The sequence below is a fragment of the Zonotrichia leucophrys genome, unplaced genomic scaffold, assembly GCF_028769735.1.
Source record: "Zonotrichia leucophrys gambelii isolate GWCS_2022_RI unplaced genomic scaffold, RI_Zleu_2.0 Scaffold_115_144425, whole genome shotgun sequence".
Lineage (NCBI taxonomy): Eukaryota > Metazoa > Chordata > Aves > Passeriformes > Passerellidae > Zonotrichia > Zonotrichia leucophrys.
In genome coordinates this window covers 123,950-143,803 of record NW_026992320.1, presented here as the reverse complement: position 1 = coordinate 143,803, position 19,854 = coordinate 123,950, and the positions used below count along the sequence as shown (strand labels likewise).

General features: G+C 49.2%; 2 protein-coding genes across 2 annotated transcripts in view; one reads left to right on the top strand and one right to left on the bottom strand.

The window, feature by feature from the left end:
• Nucleotides 1-674: 674 nt before the first annotated feature.
• Nucleotides 675-10,898, top strand: ZNHIT1 (zinc finger HIT-type containing 1). Its single transcript, XM_064737832.1, has 5 exons — nucleotides 675-740; nucleotides 1,671-1,841; nucleotides 4,723-4,802; nucleotides 7,351-7,520; nucleotides 10,616-10,898. The coding sequence occupies exons 1-5, from the start codon at nucleotides 719-721 to the stop codon at nucleotides 10,635-10,637; spliced, it is 465 nt and encodes a 154-aa protein (XP_064593902.1). The 5' UTR covers nucleotides 675-718; the 3' UTR covers nucleotides 10,638-10,898.
• A 613-nt stretch (nucleotides 10,899-11,511) lies between these two features.
• Nucleotides 11,512-19,854, bottom strand: part of GUCY2D (guanylate cyclase 2D, retinal) — a gene marked incomplete at its 5' end in the record, with an annotated part of 43,373 nt that continues 35,030 nt past the window's right edge. The window contains 3 exons of the mRNA XM_064737838.1: nucleotides 11,512-12,073; nucleotides 13,906-14,065; nucleotides 16,908-17,002. Of these exons, the coding sequence (XP_064593908.1) occupies nucleotides 13,919-14,065; nucleotides 16,908-17,002 (242 nt within the window). The remainder of the gene's footprint in view (nucleotides 12,074-13,905; nucleotides 14,066-16,907; nucleotides 17,003-19,854) is intronic.

Genomic DNA, 19,854 nt, shown 5'->3' with positions numbered 1-19,854 from the left:
GAATTTTTGGGGCAATTTTGGGAATTTTCATGGAAATTTTGGGAATTTTCATGGAAATTTTGGGAGTTTTCGGGACAATTTTGAAGGGTTTCGGGCCGAGCCCCGGAGTTGATCCCGGGAGGGAATTTGGGGCAATTTTTGGAGTTTTCGGGGCAATTTTGGGGACTTTTGGCGCAATTTTGGGAGTTTTTGGGGCAATTTGGGGGAATTTCGGGCGGAATTTCGGGGCAATTTTGGGGAATTTCGGGGCAGTTCTGGGGGTCCCGGGGGGTTCCCGGGGCAGTTTTGGGGAATTTCGGGGCAGTTTTGGGCGGTTTTGGGGCTCCCCAGCAGCAGCAGCAGCAGCGGCAGCGCGAGCGCGGCCATGGCGCGTGGGGGGGCGTGGCTTAGCGAGAGGGGGCGTGCCCTCCCCCGGCGGATCAGCCAATCCCCGCCCGCATCTCCGCCCTCTCCTCTAATCCCCGCCTACCCCCTCCGCCCACCCGACCAATCAGCGCCGGGGGGCGTGGCCAGAGCGGAATTGCCACGTTGCCAGGAATGCGAAAGTAGGCGTGGCTTCATCAGCGCCGCACCAAATATGGCGAAAAAAGGGCGTGGCTTCCGCGCCGCGCTCAAGATGGCGGCGGAAGGTGAGGGCGGAAGCGGGGCGGGGCGAGGAGCGGAAGCGGCGGAAGGTGAGGGCGGAAGTGAAGGGAGGGCGACCGGAAGTCGCCTCACGATGGGGGAGAAGAAAACGTCGGGTGAGGGGGAAGGGGCGCGGGGGGTCCCGGGGTGGATTTTGGGGGTCCCGGGTTCTGTTTGAGGGTCCTGGTGTTGATCTGGGGTGTCCTGATGTTGATTTGGGGGTCCCGGTGTTGATTTTGGGGGTCCCGGGGCTCTTTTGGGGGTCCCGGTGTTGATTTTGGGGGTCCCGGGGTTGATTTTGGGGGTCCCGGGTTCAGTTTGGGTGTCCTGATGTTGATTTTGGGGGTCCCGGTGTTCCGGATTTTTCGGACCTAAACCCCCAAATTTTCCAGCATAAATTCCCCATTTATTCCTCTAAACCCTCCATTTTTTTTAATAAATTCCCAATTTTTTGGGGGGATAAATTCCTGATTTTTTTTTTAATTATTTTTCTTTAATCCCTAAATTTGAGCTATTTTAACAATTTTAACCCTTTCCTGCCCAGCCCGCGTTCCTGAGGGGGCTCCCCGGCGGGTCCTGGACGCGCCTGCGCGGCAGCGGCGCCTTCACCGCCAGCTGGAGGCGCTCGAGAGCGTTTTTATTTTATTTAATCATAAATTTGAACAATTATTTTAACCCTTTCCTGCCCAGCCCGCGTTCCCGACGGGGCTCCGCGGCGCGTCCTGGTTCGGGGTTTTTGGGGATAAATCCCTGATTTTTTTTTTTTATTTTTTATTTTTATTGAACCCTTTCCTGCCCTCAGCCCGCGTTCCTGAGGGGGCTCCCCGGCGGGTCCTGGACGCGCATGCGCGGCAGCGGCGCCTTCACCGCCAGCTGGAGGCGCTCGAGAGCGTTTTTATTTTATTTAATCATAAATTTGAACAATTATTTTAACCCTTTCGCTCCCTCAGCCCGCGTTCCCGAGGGGGCTGTTCGGGGTTTTTGGGGGATAAATCCCTGATTTTTTTTTTATTTTTTATTTTTATTGAACCCTTTCCTGCCCTCAGCCCGCGTTCCTGAGGGGGCTCCGCGGCGGGTCCTGGACGCGCCTGCGCGGCAGCGGCGCCTTCACCGCCAGCTGGAGGCGCTCGAGAGCGACAACTTCGGGGACGATCCCCAGGCGGGGCTGCCCCGGCCCGGGAAGCGGCTCCCGAACTTCAGCGACACCGCCGAGACCGGTACAAAATGGGTTAAAATGGGGTTAAAATGGGTTAAAATGGGTTAAAATGGGGTTAAAATGGGGTTTTGGGGGGTTAAAATGGGGTTTAAATGGGATTTTGGGGGGTTAAAAGGGGTTAAAATGGGATTTTGGGGGATTTTAAAGGGTTAAAATGGGATTTTGGGGAGGTTTAAAAGGGTTTAAATGGGATTTTGGGGGATTTAAATGGGATTTTGGGGGTTTTAAAGGGGTTAAAATGGGTTAAAATGGGGTTAAAATGGGTTAAAATGGGGTTAAAATGGGGTTAAAATGGGTTAAAATGGGGTTTTGGGGGGTTAAAAGGGGTTAAAATGGGTTAAAATGGGGTTAAAATGGGATTAAAATGGGTTAAAATGGGGTTAAAATGGGATTTTGGGGGGTTTAAAGGGGTTTAAATGGGATTTTGGGGGGTTAAAATGGGATTTTGGGGGTTTTTAAGGGGTTAAATGGGATTTTGGGGGGTTAAAATGGGATTTTTAAAGGGGTTTAATTGGGATTTTGGGGGGTTTTAAAAGGGGTTAAAATGGGATTTTGGGGGGTTTAAATGGGATTTTGGGGGTTTTAAAGGGGTTAAAATGGGATTTTGGGGGGTTAAAATGGGATTTGGGGGCTGAATTTTTGACTTTAATGGGATTTTAGAATTGAATTTTGCAATTTTTGCTGAATTTGGAGCTGAATTCTGGATTTGGGACAGAAATCTGGATTTTTGGAGTGGATTTAGGGCTGGATTTAGGCTGAGATTTGGGGCAGAATTTGGCGTTTTTTGCTGATTTTGGGGCTGATTTTTTCATTTTAATTGGATTTTAGGGTTGAATTTTGTAGTTTTTTGCTGGATTTGGGGCTGAATTTTGGGGTTGGAGTGGATTTTAGATTTGGGATCAGATTTTGAGCTGAATTTTGGGGTTAAAATTTGGATTTTGAGGCTGAATTTTGGGGTTGAAATCTGGATTTTGGGTTGAATTTTGGGCTGAAATTTTGGGGATTTTGGGGTTGAAATCTGGATTTTGGGTTTGGATTTTGGGGTGAATTTTGGGGTTGAAATCTGGATTTTGGGTTGAATTTTGGGCTGAAATTTTGGGGATTTTGGGGTTGAAATCTGGATTTTGGGGTGAATTTTGGGCTGAAATTTTGGGGATTTTGGGGTTGAAATCTGGATTTTGGGGTGAATTTTGGGGTTGGATTTTGGGGTTGGATTTTGGGCTGAAATTTTGGGGATTTTGGGGTTGAAATCTGGATTTTGGGGTTGAATTTTGGGGCTGAATTTGGGGTGAATTTTGGGGTTGAAATCTGGATTTTGGGTTGAATTTTGGAGTTGGATTGTGGGGTGAATTTTGGGCTGAAATTTTGGGAATTTTGGGGTTGAAATCTGGATTTTGAGGCTGAATTTTGGGGTTGAAATCTGGATTTTGGGTTTGGATTTTGGGGTGGATTTTGGGTGAGTTTTGGGCTGAAATTTTGGGGATTTTGGGGTTGAAATTTGGATTTTGGGGTTGGATTTTTTAGTCGGATTTTGGGTTTGGATTTTGGGCTGAGATTTTGGGATTTTGGGGTTGAAATCTGGATTTCGGGGTTGGATTTTGGGGTTGAAATTTGGATTTTGGGGTTGAAATCTGGATTTTGGGGTGAATTTTGGGGCTGAAATTTTGGGATTTTGGGTTTGGATTTTGGGGTTGGATTTTGGGGTGAATTTTGGGGTTGAAATCTGGATTTTGGGGTTGGATTTTGGGCTGAAATTTGGGCTGAAATTTTGGGAATTTTGGGGTTGAAATCTGGATTTTGGGGTGAATTTTGGGCTGAAATTTTGGAATTTTGGGTTGAAATCTGGATTTTGGGGTGAATTTTGGGCTGAAATTTTGGGAATTTTGGGGTTGAAATCTGGATTTTGGGGTGAATTTTGGGCTGAAATTTTGGGAATTTTGGGGTTGAAATCTGGATTTTGGGGTGAATTTTGGGCTGAAATTCTGGATTTTTGGGTTTGAAATCTGGATTTTGGGTTGGATTTTGGGTTTGGATTTTGGGGTGAATTTTGGGCTGAATTTGGGCTGAAATTTGGGAATTTTGGGGTTGAAATCTGGATTTTGGGTTTGAATTTTGGGGTTGGATTTTGGGGTGAATTTTGGGGTTGAAATTTGGATTTTGGGGTTGGATTTTGGGTTTGGATTTTGGGCTGAGATTTTGGGGATTTTGGGGTTGAAATCTGGATTTTGGGTTTGAATTTTGGGGTTGGATTTTGGGGTGAATTTTGGGGTTGAAATCTGGATTTTGGGGTGAATTTTGGGGTTGGATTTTGGGGTGAATTTTGGGGTTGAAATTTGGATTTTGGGGTGAATTTTGGGCTGAAATTTTGGGAATTTTGGGGTTGAAATTTGGATTTTGGGGTTGGATTTTGGGCTGAAATTTTGGGAATTTTGGGGTTGAAATCTGGATTTTGGGGTGAATTTTGGGGTTGAAATCTGGATTTTGGGGTTGGATTTTGGGGTGAATTTTGGGCTGAAATTTTGGGAATTTTGGGGTTGAAATCTGGATTTTGGGTTTGGATTTTGGGTGGATTTTGGGCTGAAATTTTGGGAATTTTGGGATTGAAATTTGGATTTTGGGTTTGAATTTTGGGTTGGATTTTGGGATGAAATTTTGGGAATTTTAGGGTTGAAATTGGGTTTTGGGGTGAATTTTGGGCTGAAATTTTGGGATTTTTGGGGTTGAAATTTGGGGATTTTTGGGGTTGAATTTTGGGGTTGGATTTTGGGGTGAATTTTGGGGTTGAAATTTGGATTTTGGGGTGAATTTTGGGCTGAAATTTTGGGGTTGAAATTTGGATTTTGGGGTGAATTTTGGGCTGAAATTTTGGTTTTTTTTCCCAGGCAAGAAGAAGAAGAAAACTCGGGGGGATCATTTCAAGCTGCGCTTCCGCAAAAACTTCCAGGCCCTGCTGGAGGAACAGGTGGGGAAATTTGGGGAAATTTGGGGAATTTGGGCAAATTTTGGAGAATTTATGAGAAATTTGAGGAAATTTGGGAGAAATTTGGGGGTGATTTTGGGGGATTTTTGAGGATTTTGGGGGGTCAGAGGGGATTTTGGAGGGTAAAAAGGAGATTTTGGGGGAGATTTAGGAAATTTTTTAATGATTTTGGGGTGATTTGGGGGAATTTGAGGTAATTTGGGGTTGGATTTTGGGGCTGAATTCTGAATTTTTGGATTGGTTTTTGGAACTGAATTTTTGAGTTTTAAGGTGGATTTTAGGTCAGAATTTTGGATTTGAACCTGGATATTTAGAGGTGGATTTTGGGGCTGGATTTTGGTCTGAATTCTGGATTTTTGGGTCTAAATTCTGGGTTTTTGGACTAGATTTTGGGTCTGAATTTTGGGTTTTAATCTGGATTTTTGGAGGTGGATTTTGGGGCTGGATTCTGGGTTTTTGGATTACATATTGGGGCTGGATTTTGGATTTTTACCTGGATCTTGGGGCTGACTTTGGGGCGGAATTTTGGATTTTAACCTGGATTTTTTGGGATGGATTTTGGGGCTAAATTCTGGGGGTTTGGGTGTGGATTTTGGGGCTGAATTTTGGATTTTCATCTGAATTTGGGGCTGGATTTTGGATTTCAGCCTGGATTTTGGGGGCCGGATTTTTGTTCTGAATTCTGGATTTTTGGGCTGGATTTTGGTGCTGAATTTTGGATTTCAACCTGGATTTTTTGGGGTGGATTTTTGGTCTGAATTCTGGATTTTTGGGTGAATTTTTGGGGTGAATTTTGGATTTACATCGGGATTTGGGGCTGAATTTGGGGCTGGAATTTTGGATTTCAGCTGGATTTTTGGGCCGAAATCTGGAATTTTGGGTCAGAATTTTTAATTTTTAACCCCTTTCAGAACCTGAGCGCGCCGGGCCCACACTGATTCTGGGTTTTTGGGTGGATTTTGGGATGAATTTTGGATTTAAACGGATTTTTTGGGGTGATTTTGGGACTGAATTCTGGAATTTTGGCTGAATTTGGGGCTGAATTTTGGTATTTTGGGCTGAATTTCGGATTTCAACTGGATTTTTTTGGGGTGGATTTTGGGACTGAATTCTGGAATTTTGGGCTGAACTTCGGGGCTGAATTTTGGATTTTCATCTGAATTTGGGGCTGGATTTTGGGGCTGAATTTTGGATTTCAGCCTGGATTTTTGGGCCGAATTCTGGAATTTTGGGTCAGAATTTTCTGTTTTAACCTTGAGAACTGAGCGCAGATGAGGCCCACACTGAATTCTGGATTTTTGGGCTGGATTTTGGGGTGAATTTTGGATTTAACCTGGATTTTTTGGGGTGGATTTGGAATATTTGATTTTTGGGTGATTTTGGGCTGAATTTTGGATTTCAACCTGGATTTTCAACTGGATTATTGGGGGCTGGATTTTTGTTCTGAATTCTGGAATTTTGGGTCAGAATTTGGTGTTTTAACCTTCGAACCTGATGCAGCGGGTCCAAGCTGAATTCTGGGTTTTGGTCTGAATTCTGGATTTTTGGGCTGATTTGTGCTGAGTTTTTGGATTTTGGGGCTGAATTTTGGATTTCAACCTGGATTTTTGGGGTGGATTTTGGGAATGAATTCTGGATTTTTGGGCTGGATTTTGGGGCTGAATTTTGGATTTTGGGGCTGAATTTCGGATTTCAGCCTGGATTTTTCGGGGTGGATTTTGGGGCTGAATTCTGGATTTTTGGGCTGAATTTTGGGGCTGAATTTCGGATTTTCATCTGAATTTGGGGCTGAATCTTGGGGCTGAATTTTGGATTTCACCCTGGATTTTGGGGCAGATTTTTGTTCTGAATTCTGGATTTTTGGCTGGATTTTGGATTTTGGGCTGAATTTTGGATTTCTACCTGGATTTTTGGGGTGGATTTTGGAATGAATCTGATTTGGGGCTGAATCTTGGGGCTGAATTTTGGATTTCAGCCTGGATTTTGGGGCCGAATTCTGGAATTTTGGGTCAGAATTTTCTATTTTAACCCCTTCAGAACCTGAGTGCAGCCGAGGGCCCCACACTGAATTCTGGATTTTTGGGCTGAATTTTGGGGCTGAATTTTGGATTTCAACCTGGATTTTTTGGGGTGGATTTTGGGACTGAATTCTGGAATTTTGGGTCAGGATTTGGTGTTTTAACCCCTTCAGAACCTGAGCGCAGCCGAGGGCCCCAAGCTGAATTCTGGGTTTTGGTGCTGAATTTTGGATTTTGGGGCTGAATTTCGGATTTCAACCTGGATTTTTTGGGGTGGATTTTGGGGCTGAATTCTGGATTTTTGGGCTGAATTTTGGGGCTGAGTTTTGGATTTTGGGGCTGAATTTTGGATTTCAACCTGGATTTTTTGGGGTGGATTTTGGGACTGAATTCTGGATTTTTGGGCTGGATTTTGGGGCTGAATTTTGGATTTCAACCTGGATTTTTCGGGGTGGATTTTGGGACTGAATTCTGGATTTTTGGGTCAGAATTTGATATTTTAACCCCTTCAGAACCTGAGCGCAGCCGAGGGCCCCAATTACGTCTCGGCCGGGGCCGCCCCGTCCCGGCTGCCCCAGCGCCATTTCTGCGCCGTCTGCGGCTTCCCCTCGGGCTACACCTGCGTCACCTGCGGGGCCAGGTACTGCTGCACGCGCTGCCTGGGCACCCACCAGGACACCAGGTATGGAAACGGGGGAAAAACGGGGAAAAACGGTGAAAAAACGGGGAAAAAAGGGGGAAAAAAACGGGAAAAAACGGTGAAAAAATGGGGGGAAATGGCCTCAAAAATGGGGGGAAATGGCCTCAAAAATGGGTTTGGGGACACACCTGCGTCACCAGGTACTGCTGCACGCGCTGCCTGGGCACCCACCAGGACACCAGGTATGGAAATGGGGGAAAAATGGGAAAAAACGGTGAAAAAACGGGGAAAAACGGTGAAAAAACGGGGAAAAACTGTGAAAAAATGGGGAAAAACGGCCCAAAAATGGGTTTGGGGACACACCTACGGGGTCAGGTACTGCTGCACGCGCTGCCTGGGCACCCACCAGGACACCAGGTATGGAAACGGGGGAAAAACGGGGAAAAACGGGGAAAAAACGGGGAAAAAATCGGGAAAAACGGTGAAAAAACGGGGAAAAACGGTGAAAAAACGGGGAAAAACGGCCTGAAAACGGCCCAAAAATGGGTTTGGGGACACACCAGGACACCAGGTATGGAAACGGGGGAAAAACGGTGAAAAAACGGGGAAAAACGGCCTGAAAATGGCCCAAAAATGGGTTTGGGGACACACCTGTGTCACCAGGTACTGCTGCACGCGCTGCCTGGGCACCCACCAGGACACCAGGTCAGAAAACGGGGGAAAAACGGGAAAAACGGTGAAAAAACGGGGAAAAACGGTGAAAAAACGGGGAAAAAACGGGGAAAAAATGGTGAAAAAAGGGGAAAAACGGCTTGAAAATGGCCCAAAAATGGGGGGAAATGGCCCAAAAATGGGTTTGGGCACCCACCAGGACACCAGGTCAGAAAAAGGGGGAAAAACGGTGAAAAAACGGGAAAAAACGGTGAAAAAATGGGAAAAAAAGGCCCCCAAAAATGGAGGAAAACGGCCCAAAAATGGGTTTGGGGACACACCTGCGGGGCCAGGTACTGCTGCACGCGCTGCCTGGGCACCCACCAGGACACCAGGTCAGAAAACGGGGAAAAAACGGGGGAAAAACGGTGAAAAAATGGGGGAAAAAGGCCCAAAAATGGGTTTGGGGACACACCAGGACACCAGGTCAGAAAACGGGGGAAAAACGGGAAAAAACGGGGAAAAAACGGGGAAAAAATGGCCCAAAAATGGCCCAAAATGGGTTTGGGGACACACCAGGACACCAGGTCAGAAAACGGTGAAAAAATGGGGAAAAACTGTGAAAAAATGGGGGAAAAAGGCCCAAAAATGGGAGGAAATGGCCCAAAAATGGATTTGGGGACACACCAGGACACCAGGTCAGAAAATGGGGGAAAAAAACGGGGAAAAACTGTGAAAAAACGGGGAAAAACGGGGAAAAAATGGGAAAAAAGGCCCAAAAATGGGTTTGGGCACCCACCAGGACACCAGGTCAGAAAATGGGGGAAAAACGGGAAAAAACGGTGAAAAAACGGGGAAAAACTGTGAAAAAATGGGGAAAAAAGGCCCAAAAATGGAGGAAAACGGCCCAAAAATGGGTTTGGGGACACACCAGGACACCAGGTCAGAAAATGGGGAAAAACAGGAAAAAATGGTGAAAAAACGGTGAAAAAATGGGGAAAAAAGGCCCAAAAATGGGTTTGGGGACACACCAGGACACCAGGTCAGAAAAAGGGGGAAAAAACGGGGGAAAACGGTGAAAAAATGGGGAAAAAATGGGGAAAAATGGGAAAAAAGGCCAAAAATGGGTTTGGGGACACACCAGGACACCAGGAGAGAAAAAGGGGGAAAAACGGGAAAAAACGGGGAAAAACGGTGAAAAAATGGGGAAAAAATGGGGAAAAAAGGCCCAAAAATGGGTTTGGGGACACACCAGGACACCAGGTCAGAAAATGGGGGAAAAATGGAAAAAACGGTGAAAAAATGGGGAAAAAAGGCCCAAAAATGGAGGAAAATGGCCCAAAAATGGGTTTGGGGACACACCAGGACACCAGGTCAGAAAACGGGGGAAAAACAGGAAAAAACGGGGAAAAAACGGGAAAAAAGGGGAAAAAATGGGGGAAAAAGGCCCCAAAAATGGCAGAAAATGGCCCAAAAATGGGTTTGGGGACACACCAGGACACCAGGTCAGAAAATGGGGGAAAAAGGGGGGAAAACGGTGAAAAAATGGGGAAAAAACAGGGAAAAAATGGTGAAAAAATGGGGAAAAAAGGCCCAAAAATGGAGGGGAAAAAAAAGAAAAATGGGGAAAAACTGGGAAGATGGCAAAGCCTACAAAAAATGGAAAAAAACCCCAGGAAAATGGAAAAAAGAGAAAAAAAAAAAAAAAGGAAAATGGTGAATAAATGGGAAAAAATAGTGAAAAATGGGGAATAAACAGCAAAAAAAGAAAAGGGTAAAACAGCAGGAAAGATGGGGGGAAAATGGGAAAAATAATAAAAAATGGGAAAAATTCAGGAAAAATGAGGGAAAGCCTGAGGAGAACTGGGAAAAAGCAAAAAAATGGGAAAAACCGGAAGAAAGTAGGGGGAAAATGGCAAAAAAATGGGAAAAGAATCCTGGAAAAGTGGGGCAAAAATGGGAACATAGGAAAACCAAGAAAAACTGGGGGAAATGCAGGAAACAGGAAAACATGGCAGAAAAATGGGGAAAAACAGGAAAAAAAAAGAGAAAATCAACCAAAAAAAGAGAGGAAAAAAAGGAAAAATGGGAAAAAATTGGGGAAATTGGAAATGAGGGGAAAAAAAAGGGTAAAAATGGTGAGAAAGTGGGAAAAACCATGGAAAAATGAGGAAAAAAATCAGGAAAATGGGGAAACCGGAAGAAATGGTAGAAACTTGGTAAAAATGAGAAAGCCGGAGAGAAAACTTTGTAAAAAAAGGGGTAAACCCAAGAAAATTAAAAAAAATATTTTTAAAATGTGAAAAAAACCCAACAAAATGGGAACAATTTGTGGGGAAATGGGAAAAGTGCAAGGGATTGTGGGACAAATAGGGAAAAAATATAAAAAATTGGGGAAAAATGGGAAAAAGAGGGGAAAAAGAGAAGAAATGGGGAAAAAGTGGGATCCCTGCTGACCCCTGACCTTTCCCTCCCCTCCCCCGCAGGTGCCTGAAGTGGACGGTGTGACCCCGCCCCCAATATGGCGGCTGTGGCCACGCCCACAAGATGGCTGCCGTGATGTCACCCCAAAATGGCCTCCGTGAGCGCGTCTTTGTTTGGTCCCCCTCCTAAAATGGCCGCCATGGTTCCACCCACAAGATGGCTGCTGTGACTCCACCCCCAAGATGGCCGCCATGGCTCCACCCCCAAGATGGCTGCTGTGACTCCACCCCCAAGATGGCCGCCATGGTTCCACCCCCAAAATGGCCGCCATGGCTCCACCCCCAAGATGGCTGCCATGGTCCCACCCCAAAATGGCTGCCTTGGCTCCACCCCCCAACATGGCCGCTCCCCAAAAAATGGAAGCTATGACCACGCCCCCAAGATGGCTGCCGTGGGCACACCCACAACATGGTTGCCATGGCTCCACCCCAAGATGGCTGCCGGGATGCCACCATGGCCACACCCACAAAATGGCCGCCATACCCAAACCCACAAAATGGCGGCCATAGCCCCACCCCCAAGATGGCCACCATGGCCCCTCCCACAAAATGGCTGCCATGGTCACATCCCCAAAATGGCCGCCATGGCCCCTCCCACAAAATGGCTGCCATGGTCCCCATAAATGGCGGCCAGCCCACCAAATGGCCAGCATGCCCACCACAAAATGGCTGCATGGTCACATACAAGATGGCCAAGACCTGCACAAAATGGCTGGGCACAAATGCTCCAGGCACACCCCAAGATGGCCCCATGGTCCCACCCATAAAATGGCTGCCACAGCCAAACCCACAAAATGGCTGCCATGGCCCCTCCCACAAAATGGCCGCCTTGGGTCCTCCCACTACCAAGATGGCGGCCGGGCCCGGTTTGAACCAAAATCCGAATTTTTCCTACCAAAATCTTTGGGATCGACTTTATTTGGGGAGGTGGGAGGAGCTACAGGAGAAGGGGTGGGGCCTGGGGAAGGGGGCGGGGCCTCGGGAATTGGGGTAAAATCCGGGAAAATTGGGAAAAACTCCGGGAGAAACGAGCGGGAACAGTGACTCCGCCCCTTGAGGGCGGAGCTGCGCCACCATTGGCCCAAGATGGCCGCCCTGAGCTCTGATTGGATGAACAATCCCTGAGGGCTCCGCCCCTTTATGGCTGCTGGGGCCCCGCCCCGGGAGCAAGCCACACCCATTTCAGGGCCAAGCCACGCCCATAAATGCAAGGCCCGCCTATTTCTGGCTTAGCCACGCCTCCTTTTTGGGCAAAGCCCCACCCACAAATCCAAACCACGCCCATTTTAGGGTCAAGCCCCTCCCCTCGAGCCAAGTCCCATTCCTTGGGTCCAAGCCCCGCCCCCAAATCCCCTTTGTGTTGCCCAGGCTCCGCCTCCTGTGACGTCACCAGGGCAAGGTCCCTCGGCGGCCAATCAGCATTGGCTCCGCCCCTCTGGGGCGGGGCGAGGCCGCCTACAGCTGTGGGGATAATGAGATGCAAATGAGCTGGGGCGGGGACAGGTGAAGGGAACGGGGTGGGTGTGACCCGGAGAGGGGCGTGGCCAGGGGTGGGCGTGGCCTCTGTCTCCTATCAAGGGGTGGGGCTTGCTTAGTGGGTGTGTCCACGCTCATCTGGTGGGTGTGGCCTAATGGGGCTGGGCTTATTTCCTTTCTCACCTGATGGGCGTGGCCCAGTGGGGGTGGGGCTTATTTTCTCTCCTTGTGGGTGTGGCCTAATTGGGGCGGGGTTTATCTTTGCTTTTAACCAAGTGGGTGTGGCCCGGGGGGGCGGAGTTTATATCCCTGCTCACTACATGGGCGGGGCTCAGTGGGGGCGGGATTTCCGCCAGTGGGCGTGGCCTGCTCGCCTGGTGGGCGGGGCTTATGTCCATTCTAACACCTTGGGTGTGGCCTAATGGGGGCGGAGTTTATATCCCTGCTCACTGCATGGGTGTGGTTTGTGGCGGTGGGCGTGGCCTGCTCACCTGGTGGGCGGGGCTTATGTCCATTCTAACACCTTGGGTGTGGCCTAATGGGGGCGGGTTTATATCCGTGCTCCTGCATGGGCGGGTCAGTGTGGGGTGGTTGTGGTGGTGGGCGTGGCCTGTTCACCTGGTGGGCGGGGTTTATGTCCATTCTAGCACATTGGGTGTGGCCTATTGGGGCGGAGTTTCTGTGCCTGCTCACTGCATGGGCGTGGCCTAATGGGGGCGGAGTTTTTATCCTGCTCACTGCATGGTGTGGTTGTGGTGGTGGCGTGGCCTGCTCACTGTGGGCGGGGTTGTGTCCATTCTAACACTTGGGTGGGGCTAATGGGGGCGGGTTTATATCCTGCTCACTGCATGGGCGGGGCTCAGTGTGGCGTGGTTTGTGGCGGTGGGCGTGGCCTGCTCACCTGGTGGGCGGGGTTTGTGTCCATTCTAACACCTTGGGTGGGGCCTAATGGGGGCGGAGTTTATATCCCTGCTCACTGCATGGGCGGGGCTCAGTGTGGGCGGGGTTTGAGGTAGTGGGCGTGGCCTGCTCACCTGGTGGGCGGGGCTTATGTCCATTCTAACTCATTTGGTGTGGCCTAATGGGGGCGGAGTTTATATCCCTGCTCACTGCATGGGCGGGGCTCAGTGTGGGCGGGGTTTGTGTTATTCTAAATGAGTGGGTGTGGCTTGTTGGGGCGGGGTTTGTGGTGGTGGGCGTGGCCTGCTCACCTGGTGGGCGGGGCTTATGTCCATTCTAACACATTGGGTGTGGCCCATTGGGGGCGGGGTTTATATCCCTGCTCACTGCATGGGCGGGGCTCAGTGTGGGCGGGGTTTGTGGTAGTGGGCGTGGCCTGCTCACCTGGTGGGCGGGGTTTATGTCCATTCTAACACATTGGGTGTGGCCCATTGGGGGCGGGGTTTCTGTGCTTGCTCACCCAATGGGTGTGGCCTAATGGGGGCGGAGTTTATATCCCTGCTCACTGCATGGGTGTGGTTTGTGGCGGTGGGCGTGGCCTGCTCACCTGGTGGGCGGGGCTTATGTCCATTCTAACACATTGGGTGTGGCCTAATGGGGGCGGGGTTTATATCCCTGCTCATTGCATGGGTGGGTCTCCATGTGGGCGGGGTTTGTGTTATTCTAAATGAGTGGGTGTGGCTTGTTGGGGCGGGGTTTGTGGTGGTGGGCGTGGCCTGCTCACCTGGTGGGCGGGGCTTATGTCCATTCTAACACATTGGGCGTGGCCCATTGGGGGCGGGGTTTATATCCCTGCTCACTGCATGGGCGGGGCTCAGTGTGGGCGGGGTTTGTGGCAGTGGGCGTGGCCTGCTCACCTGGTGGGCGGGGCTATTTCAGCACCTGGCCCGGCCGCGCCTTCTCCAACTTCCGGCGCCGCTCGGCCGGGATCTCGTCCAGGCTGATCCCGTGGTTGCTCGCACTGCGGGTTTGGGGCAAATCCCGGCCATTTTGGGGTTTTGGGGCAAATCCCGGCCATTTTGGGGTTTTGGGGGAATTCGGCGGGATTTGGGGGATTTTGGGGGAATATTGTGGGGGATTTTGGGGATTTTGGGGGGCAATTCGGTGATTTTAGTTTGGGTTTGGGGGAGAATTTGTTTTGGGAGATGGATTTGCAGGGGGGAATTTGGGGTTTTTTTGGGGAGATTTTTGGGATTTGCAGGGGGGAATTTGGGCAATTTGGGGTTTTTTTGGGGAGATTTTTGGGATTTGCAGGGGGGAAATTCGGGGGATTTTGGGGGCGGGGATTTTGGGGATTTGAAGGGAAATTCCACACCCCATAACCCCACACCCCATAACCCACACCCCATAACCAACCCCATAACCCCACACCCCATAACCCACACCCAGCCCCATAACCGACCCCATAACCCACACCCGGCCCCATAACCGACCCCATATCCCCATAACCCCACACCCGGCCCCATAACCAACCCCATAACCCCATAACCAACTCCATAACCCCACACCCCTTAACCGACCCCATAACCCACACCCGGCCCATAACCAACGCCATAACCGACCCATAACTGACCCCATAACCCCATAACCCACACCCCATAACAGCCCATAACCCCACACCCAGCCCATAACCGACCCCACACCCCATAACCCCACACCCGGCCCCATAACCGACCCCATAACCCCATAACCGACCCCATAACCCCACACCCCTTAACCGACCCATAACCCACACCCGGCCCCATAACCCACACCCGGCCCATAACCCACACCCGGCCCCATAACCGACCCCATAACCCCATAACCAACCCAGTAACCCACCCCATATCCCCATAACCCCACACCCGGCCCCATAACCGACCCCATAACCCCACACCCAGCCCCATAACCGACCCCATAACCGACCCCATAACCCCATAACTCACCCCATAACCCCACACCCGGCCCCATAACCGACCCCATACCCCACACCCGGCCCCATAACCAACCCCATAACCGACCCCATAACCAACCCCACACCCGGCCCATAACCGACCTCATAACCCCACACCCGGCCCCCTAACCGACCCCATAACCCCACACCCCATAACCCCACACCCGGCCCCATAACCCCACACCCGGCCCCATAACCGACCCCATAACCGACCCATAACCCACACCCGGCCCCATAACCGACCCATAACCGACCCCATAACCCCACACCCCATAACCGACCCCATAACCCCACACCCCATAACCCCACACCCGGCCCCATAACCAACCCATAACCCCATAACCGGCCCCATAACCCACACCCGACCCCATAACCGACCCCATAACCCCATACCCGGCCACATAACCAACCCCATAACCCACACCCCATAACCAACCCCATAACCCCACACCCAGCCCATAACCCACACCCCATAACCAACCCCATAACCCCATAACCCCACACCCGGCCCCCATAACCGACCCCACAGCCCATAACTCACCCGCAGTAACGGTCACGATGGGCCATTAAGCGCCCATCGACCATAAGTCCCCACACCTTAGCCCTATGGCAGAGGGTCAAGTATATCCCAGGTCATGGCCATATGGCCAGTATGGGTCATAGTACAATGGGTCATTATACGGATCATATAGCAGAGCATAGACAGTATCAGTATAGGGTCAGACTCATGGGTCTAGTATAGGGTCAGTACGCATCATGGGCCATCTAGCCGTATGGGGTCAGGGGGTAGGGCGATGGTCGTTATGGGTCAGTTCATGGGTCAGTCATATAGGTCGTTATGGGCTCATTATGGTCAGTTATGGGGTCATTATGGGGTCATAGGGTCAGTTATGGTTGGGTTATGGGTCATGGGTAGTTGGTGTGGTCAGTAGGGTCAGTTATGGGGTCAGTTTGGGTCATTATGGGTGTATGGGGTCAGTTATGGGTCAGGTTATGGGTCAGTTATGGGGTCAGTTATGGGGTCATAGGGTCATTATGGGTCAGTTATGGGTTGCAGGTTATGGGGGTTCAGTTATGGGTCAGTTATGGGTCAGTTATGGGGTCAGTTATGGGGTCAGTTAGGTCGTGGTCAGTGGTCAGTTATGGGTCAGTTATGGGGTCGTTATGGGTCAGTTTGGTCAGTTATGGGGTCAGTATGGGGTTCATAGGGTCAGTTATGGGTCAGGTTATGGGTCATTATGGGGTCAGTTATGGGGTCAGTTATGGGTCAGTTATGGGTCAGTTATGGGTCAGTTATGGGGTCAGTTATGGGTCAGTTATGGGTCAGTTATGGGGTCAGTTATGGGTCAGTTATGGGTCAGTTATGGGGTCAGTTATGGGGTCAGTTATGGGTCAGTTATGGGGTCAGTTATGGGTCAGTTATGGGGTCAGTTATGGGGTCAGTTATGGGTCAGTTATGGGGTTATGGGGTCAGTTATGGGTCAGTTATGGGTCAGTTATGGGTCAGTTATGGGTCAGTTATGGGGTCAGTTATGGGGTCAGTTATGGGTCAGTTATGGGGTCAGTTATGGGTCAGTTATGGGTCAGTTATGGGTCAGTTATGGGTCAGTTATGGGGTCAGTTATGGGGTCAGTTATGGGTCAGTTATGGGGTCAATTTTGGGGCTCTCTTTGGGGTTTTTCATGCAATTTTGGGCTGTATTTGGGTTTTTTTGGGCCATTTTGGGTTGTTTTAGGATTTTTTGGGGGTGTTTGGGAGTATTTTGGGTTGTTTGGGATTTTTCAGGCAGTTTGGGCTCTATTTGGGGTTTTTTCATGTAATTTGGGCTGGTTTAGGCAATTTTTTTTTTTAGTTTTTTGGCCAGTTTTGTGGTTTTAGTCAATTTTGGGCCGTTTTGGGGCTTTTTGTGCGTTTTTTGGGGCTCACCTTGAGCTCGGTCTTGCCACGAATGTCGACCTTGAACCCCTCCTGCAGCGAGAGCAGGATGGCGACCGTGCGCTGGTTGACGTGGATGCGATAGGCTGGGGGGAAAGGAACCCCAAAAAACCCCAAAATCACCCCAAAAAATCACACCAAAATAATCCAAAATAATCCCAAAATAACAAAAAAAAAAAACCAAACGAAAAACCAAAAAAAAACACCCCAAAAAACCCCAAAATAACCCCAAAAATCACCCCAAAATAATCCCAAAATAACAAAAAAAAACCCCAAAAAACAGAAAAAAAACCCATCCCAAAATAACCCCAAAATAACCCCAAAAATCACACCAAAATAATCCCAAAAATAACAAAAAAAACCCCAAAAAACCAAAAAAAAACCACCCCGAAAAACCCCAAAAATCACCCCAAAATAATCCCAAAATAACAAAAAAACCCCAAAAAACCAAAAAAAAAACACCCCAAAAAACCCCAAAATAACCCCAAAAATAACCCCAAAAATGCCCCAAAATAATCCCAAAATAACAAAAAAAAACCCCAAAACCAAAAAATCCAAAAAACCCAAAAACCCAAATAACCAAAAATCACCCAAAATAACCCCAAAATAACAAAAAAAAAACCCAAAAACCACAAAAAAAACCACCCCAAAAAACCCCAAAATAACCCCAAAAATCACCCCAAAATAATCCCAAAATAACAAAAAAAAACCCAAAAAACCAAAAAAAAACCACCCCAAAAAACCCCAAAATAACCAAAAATCACCCCAAAATAATCCCAAAATAACAAAAAAAAAACCCCAAAAAAAACAAAAAAAAACCACCCCAAAAACAAAATAACCAAAATAACCCAAAAATCCCCCAAAAAATCCCAAAATAACAAAAAAAAAACCAAAAAACCAAAAAAAAAACCCCAAAAAATCCCCAAAAATAAACCAAAATACCCAAAATAACCCCAAAAATCCCCAAAAAAAACCAAAAAAAAAACCAAAAAAAAAACCACCAAAAAACCCCAAAAAAAAAAAAACCCAAAAATACCCAAAAAAACCCCAAAAACCAAAAAAACCCAAAAAAACAAAAAAACCACCCAAAAACCCAAAATAACCCAAAATAACCAAAATACCCCAAAAACCAAAATACCAAAAAAAAACAAACAAAAAAAAACCCCAAAAAAACCCCAAAAAAACCCAAAAACACCAAAAATCCAAAATACCATCAAACCCCCAAAAAAACCAAAAAACCAAAACCCCAAAAAAAAAAATCCCAAATCCATGGATCCACAAACACCAAAACCCATAAACCAAACCAAATAACCTCCCCCCAAACAAAGAAAATCCCAAAACCCCAAACCAATCTCAAACAAAAAAACCCAAAAATATCCCAAAAAAAAAGAAAAATCCCCAAAACCCCAAAATCAAAACCAAAATAAATAACCCCAAAATCCCCAAACCAAACAAAACCCCAAAAATATCCCCAAAAAACCAAAGAAAAAAATCCCCAAAAAACCCCAAAACCTCAAAAAAAAACCCCAAAAAAATCCCCAAAAAAAAACCAAAGAAAAAAATCCCTGTGTCCATGTCCGTGTGTCTGTCCCCATGTCCATGTCCGTGTGTCTGTCCATGTCCCCATGTCCATGTCCGTCTGTCTGTCCCCGTGTCCATGTCCGTGTGTCTGTCCATGTCCCCATGTCCATGTCCGTGTGTCTGTCCGTGTCCCCACGTCCACGTCCGTGTGTCCCCAGCCATGTCCATGTCCGTGTGTCTGTCCATGTCCCCCAGCCATGTCCATGTCCGTGTGTCTGTCCCCATGTCCATGTCCGTGTGTCTGTCCCCATGTCCATGTCCGTGTGTCTGTCCATGTCCATGTCTGTGTGTCCCCATCCTTGTCCGTGTGTCCCCAGCCATGTCCATGTCCGTGTGTCTGTCCATGTCCCCATCAGTGTCCCCATTGGTGTCACACTCACGCAGCCCGGTGGACTCCATGCGCGACGCCGTGTTCACCGTGTCCCTGTCCCCGTGTCCCTGTCCGTGTGTCTGTCCCCATGTCCGTGTGTCCCCATCCCTGTCCGTGTGTCTGTCCCCATCCCTGTCCCGGTGTCCATGTCCCCATGTCCGTGTGTCTGTCCATGTCCCCATTGGTGTCCCACTCACGCAGCCCGGTGGACTCCATGCGCGACGCCGTGTTCGCCGTGTCCCTGTGTCCCCGTGTCCCTGTCCCCGTGTCCATGTCCCTGTCCGTGTGTCCCCAGCCGTGTCCGTGTGTCTGTCCATGTGTCCCCATCAGTGTCCCCATTGGTGTCCCACTCACGCAGCCCGGTGGACTCCATGCGTGACGCCGTGTTCACCGTGTCCCTGTCCCTGTGTCCCCATGTCCCCATCCCTGTCCCTGTGTCCGTGTCCATGTGTCCCCATCCCTGTCCCTGTGTCCCTGTCCCTGTGTCCCTGTCCCTGTGTCCGTGTCCGTGTGTCCCCAGCCATGTCCATGTCCGTGTGTCTGTCCATGTCCCCATCAGTGTCCCCATTGGTGTCCCACTCACGCAGCCCGGTGGACTCCATGTGCGACGCCGTGTTCACCGTGTCCCTGTGTCCATGTCCGTATCTGTGTGTCTGTCCCCATGTCCGTGTCCGTGTGTCCCCATCCCTGTCCCCGTGTCCGTGTCTGTGTGTCCCCAGCCATGTCCCCCTGTCCCCAATGTCACTCACGCAGCCCGGTGGACTCCATGCGCGATGCCGTGTTCACCGTGTCCCCTGTCCATGTCCCCATCCCTGTGTCCCTGTCCCTGTGTCCATGTCCATGTCCGTGTGTCTGTCCCCGTGTCCGTGTGTCTGTCCATGTCCCCCTGTCCCCATTGGTGTCCCACTCACGCAGCCCGGTGGACTCCATGCGCGACGCCGTGTTCACCGTGTCCCCTGTCCATGTCCCCATGTCCCCATCCCTGTG

Coding starts and splice junctions, on each gene's coding strand:
- ZNHIT1 (XM_064737832.1), top strand. CDS start 719: ATGGGGGAGAAGAAAACGTCGG. Junction 1,842..4,722: donor CAGCGACACCGCCGAGACCG/GTACAAAATGGG, acceptor TTTTTTTCCCAG/GCAAGAAGAAGAAGAAAACT. Junction 7,521..10,615: donor GGCACCCACCAGGACACCAG/GTATGGAAACGG, acceptor CCTCCCCCGCAG/GTGCCTGAAGTGGACGGTGT.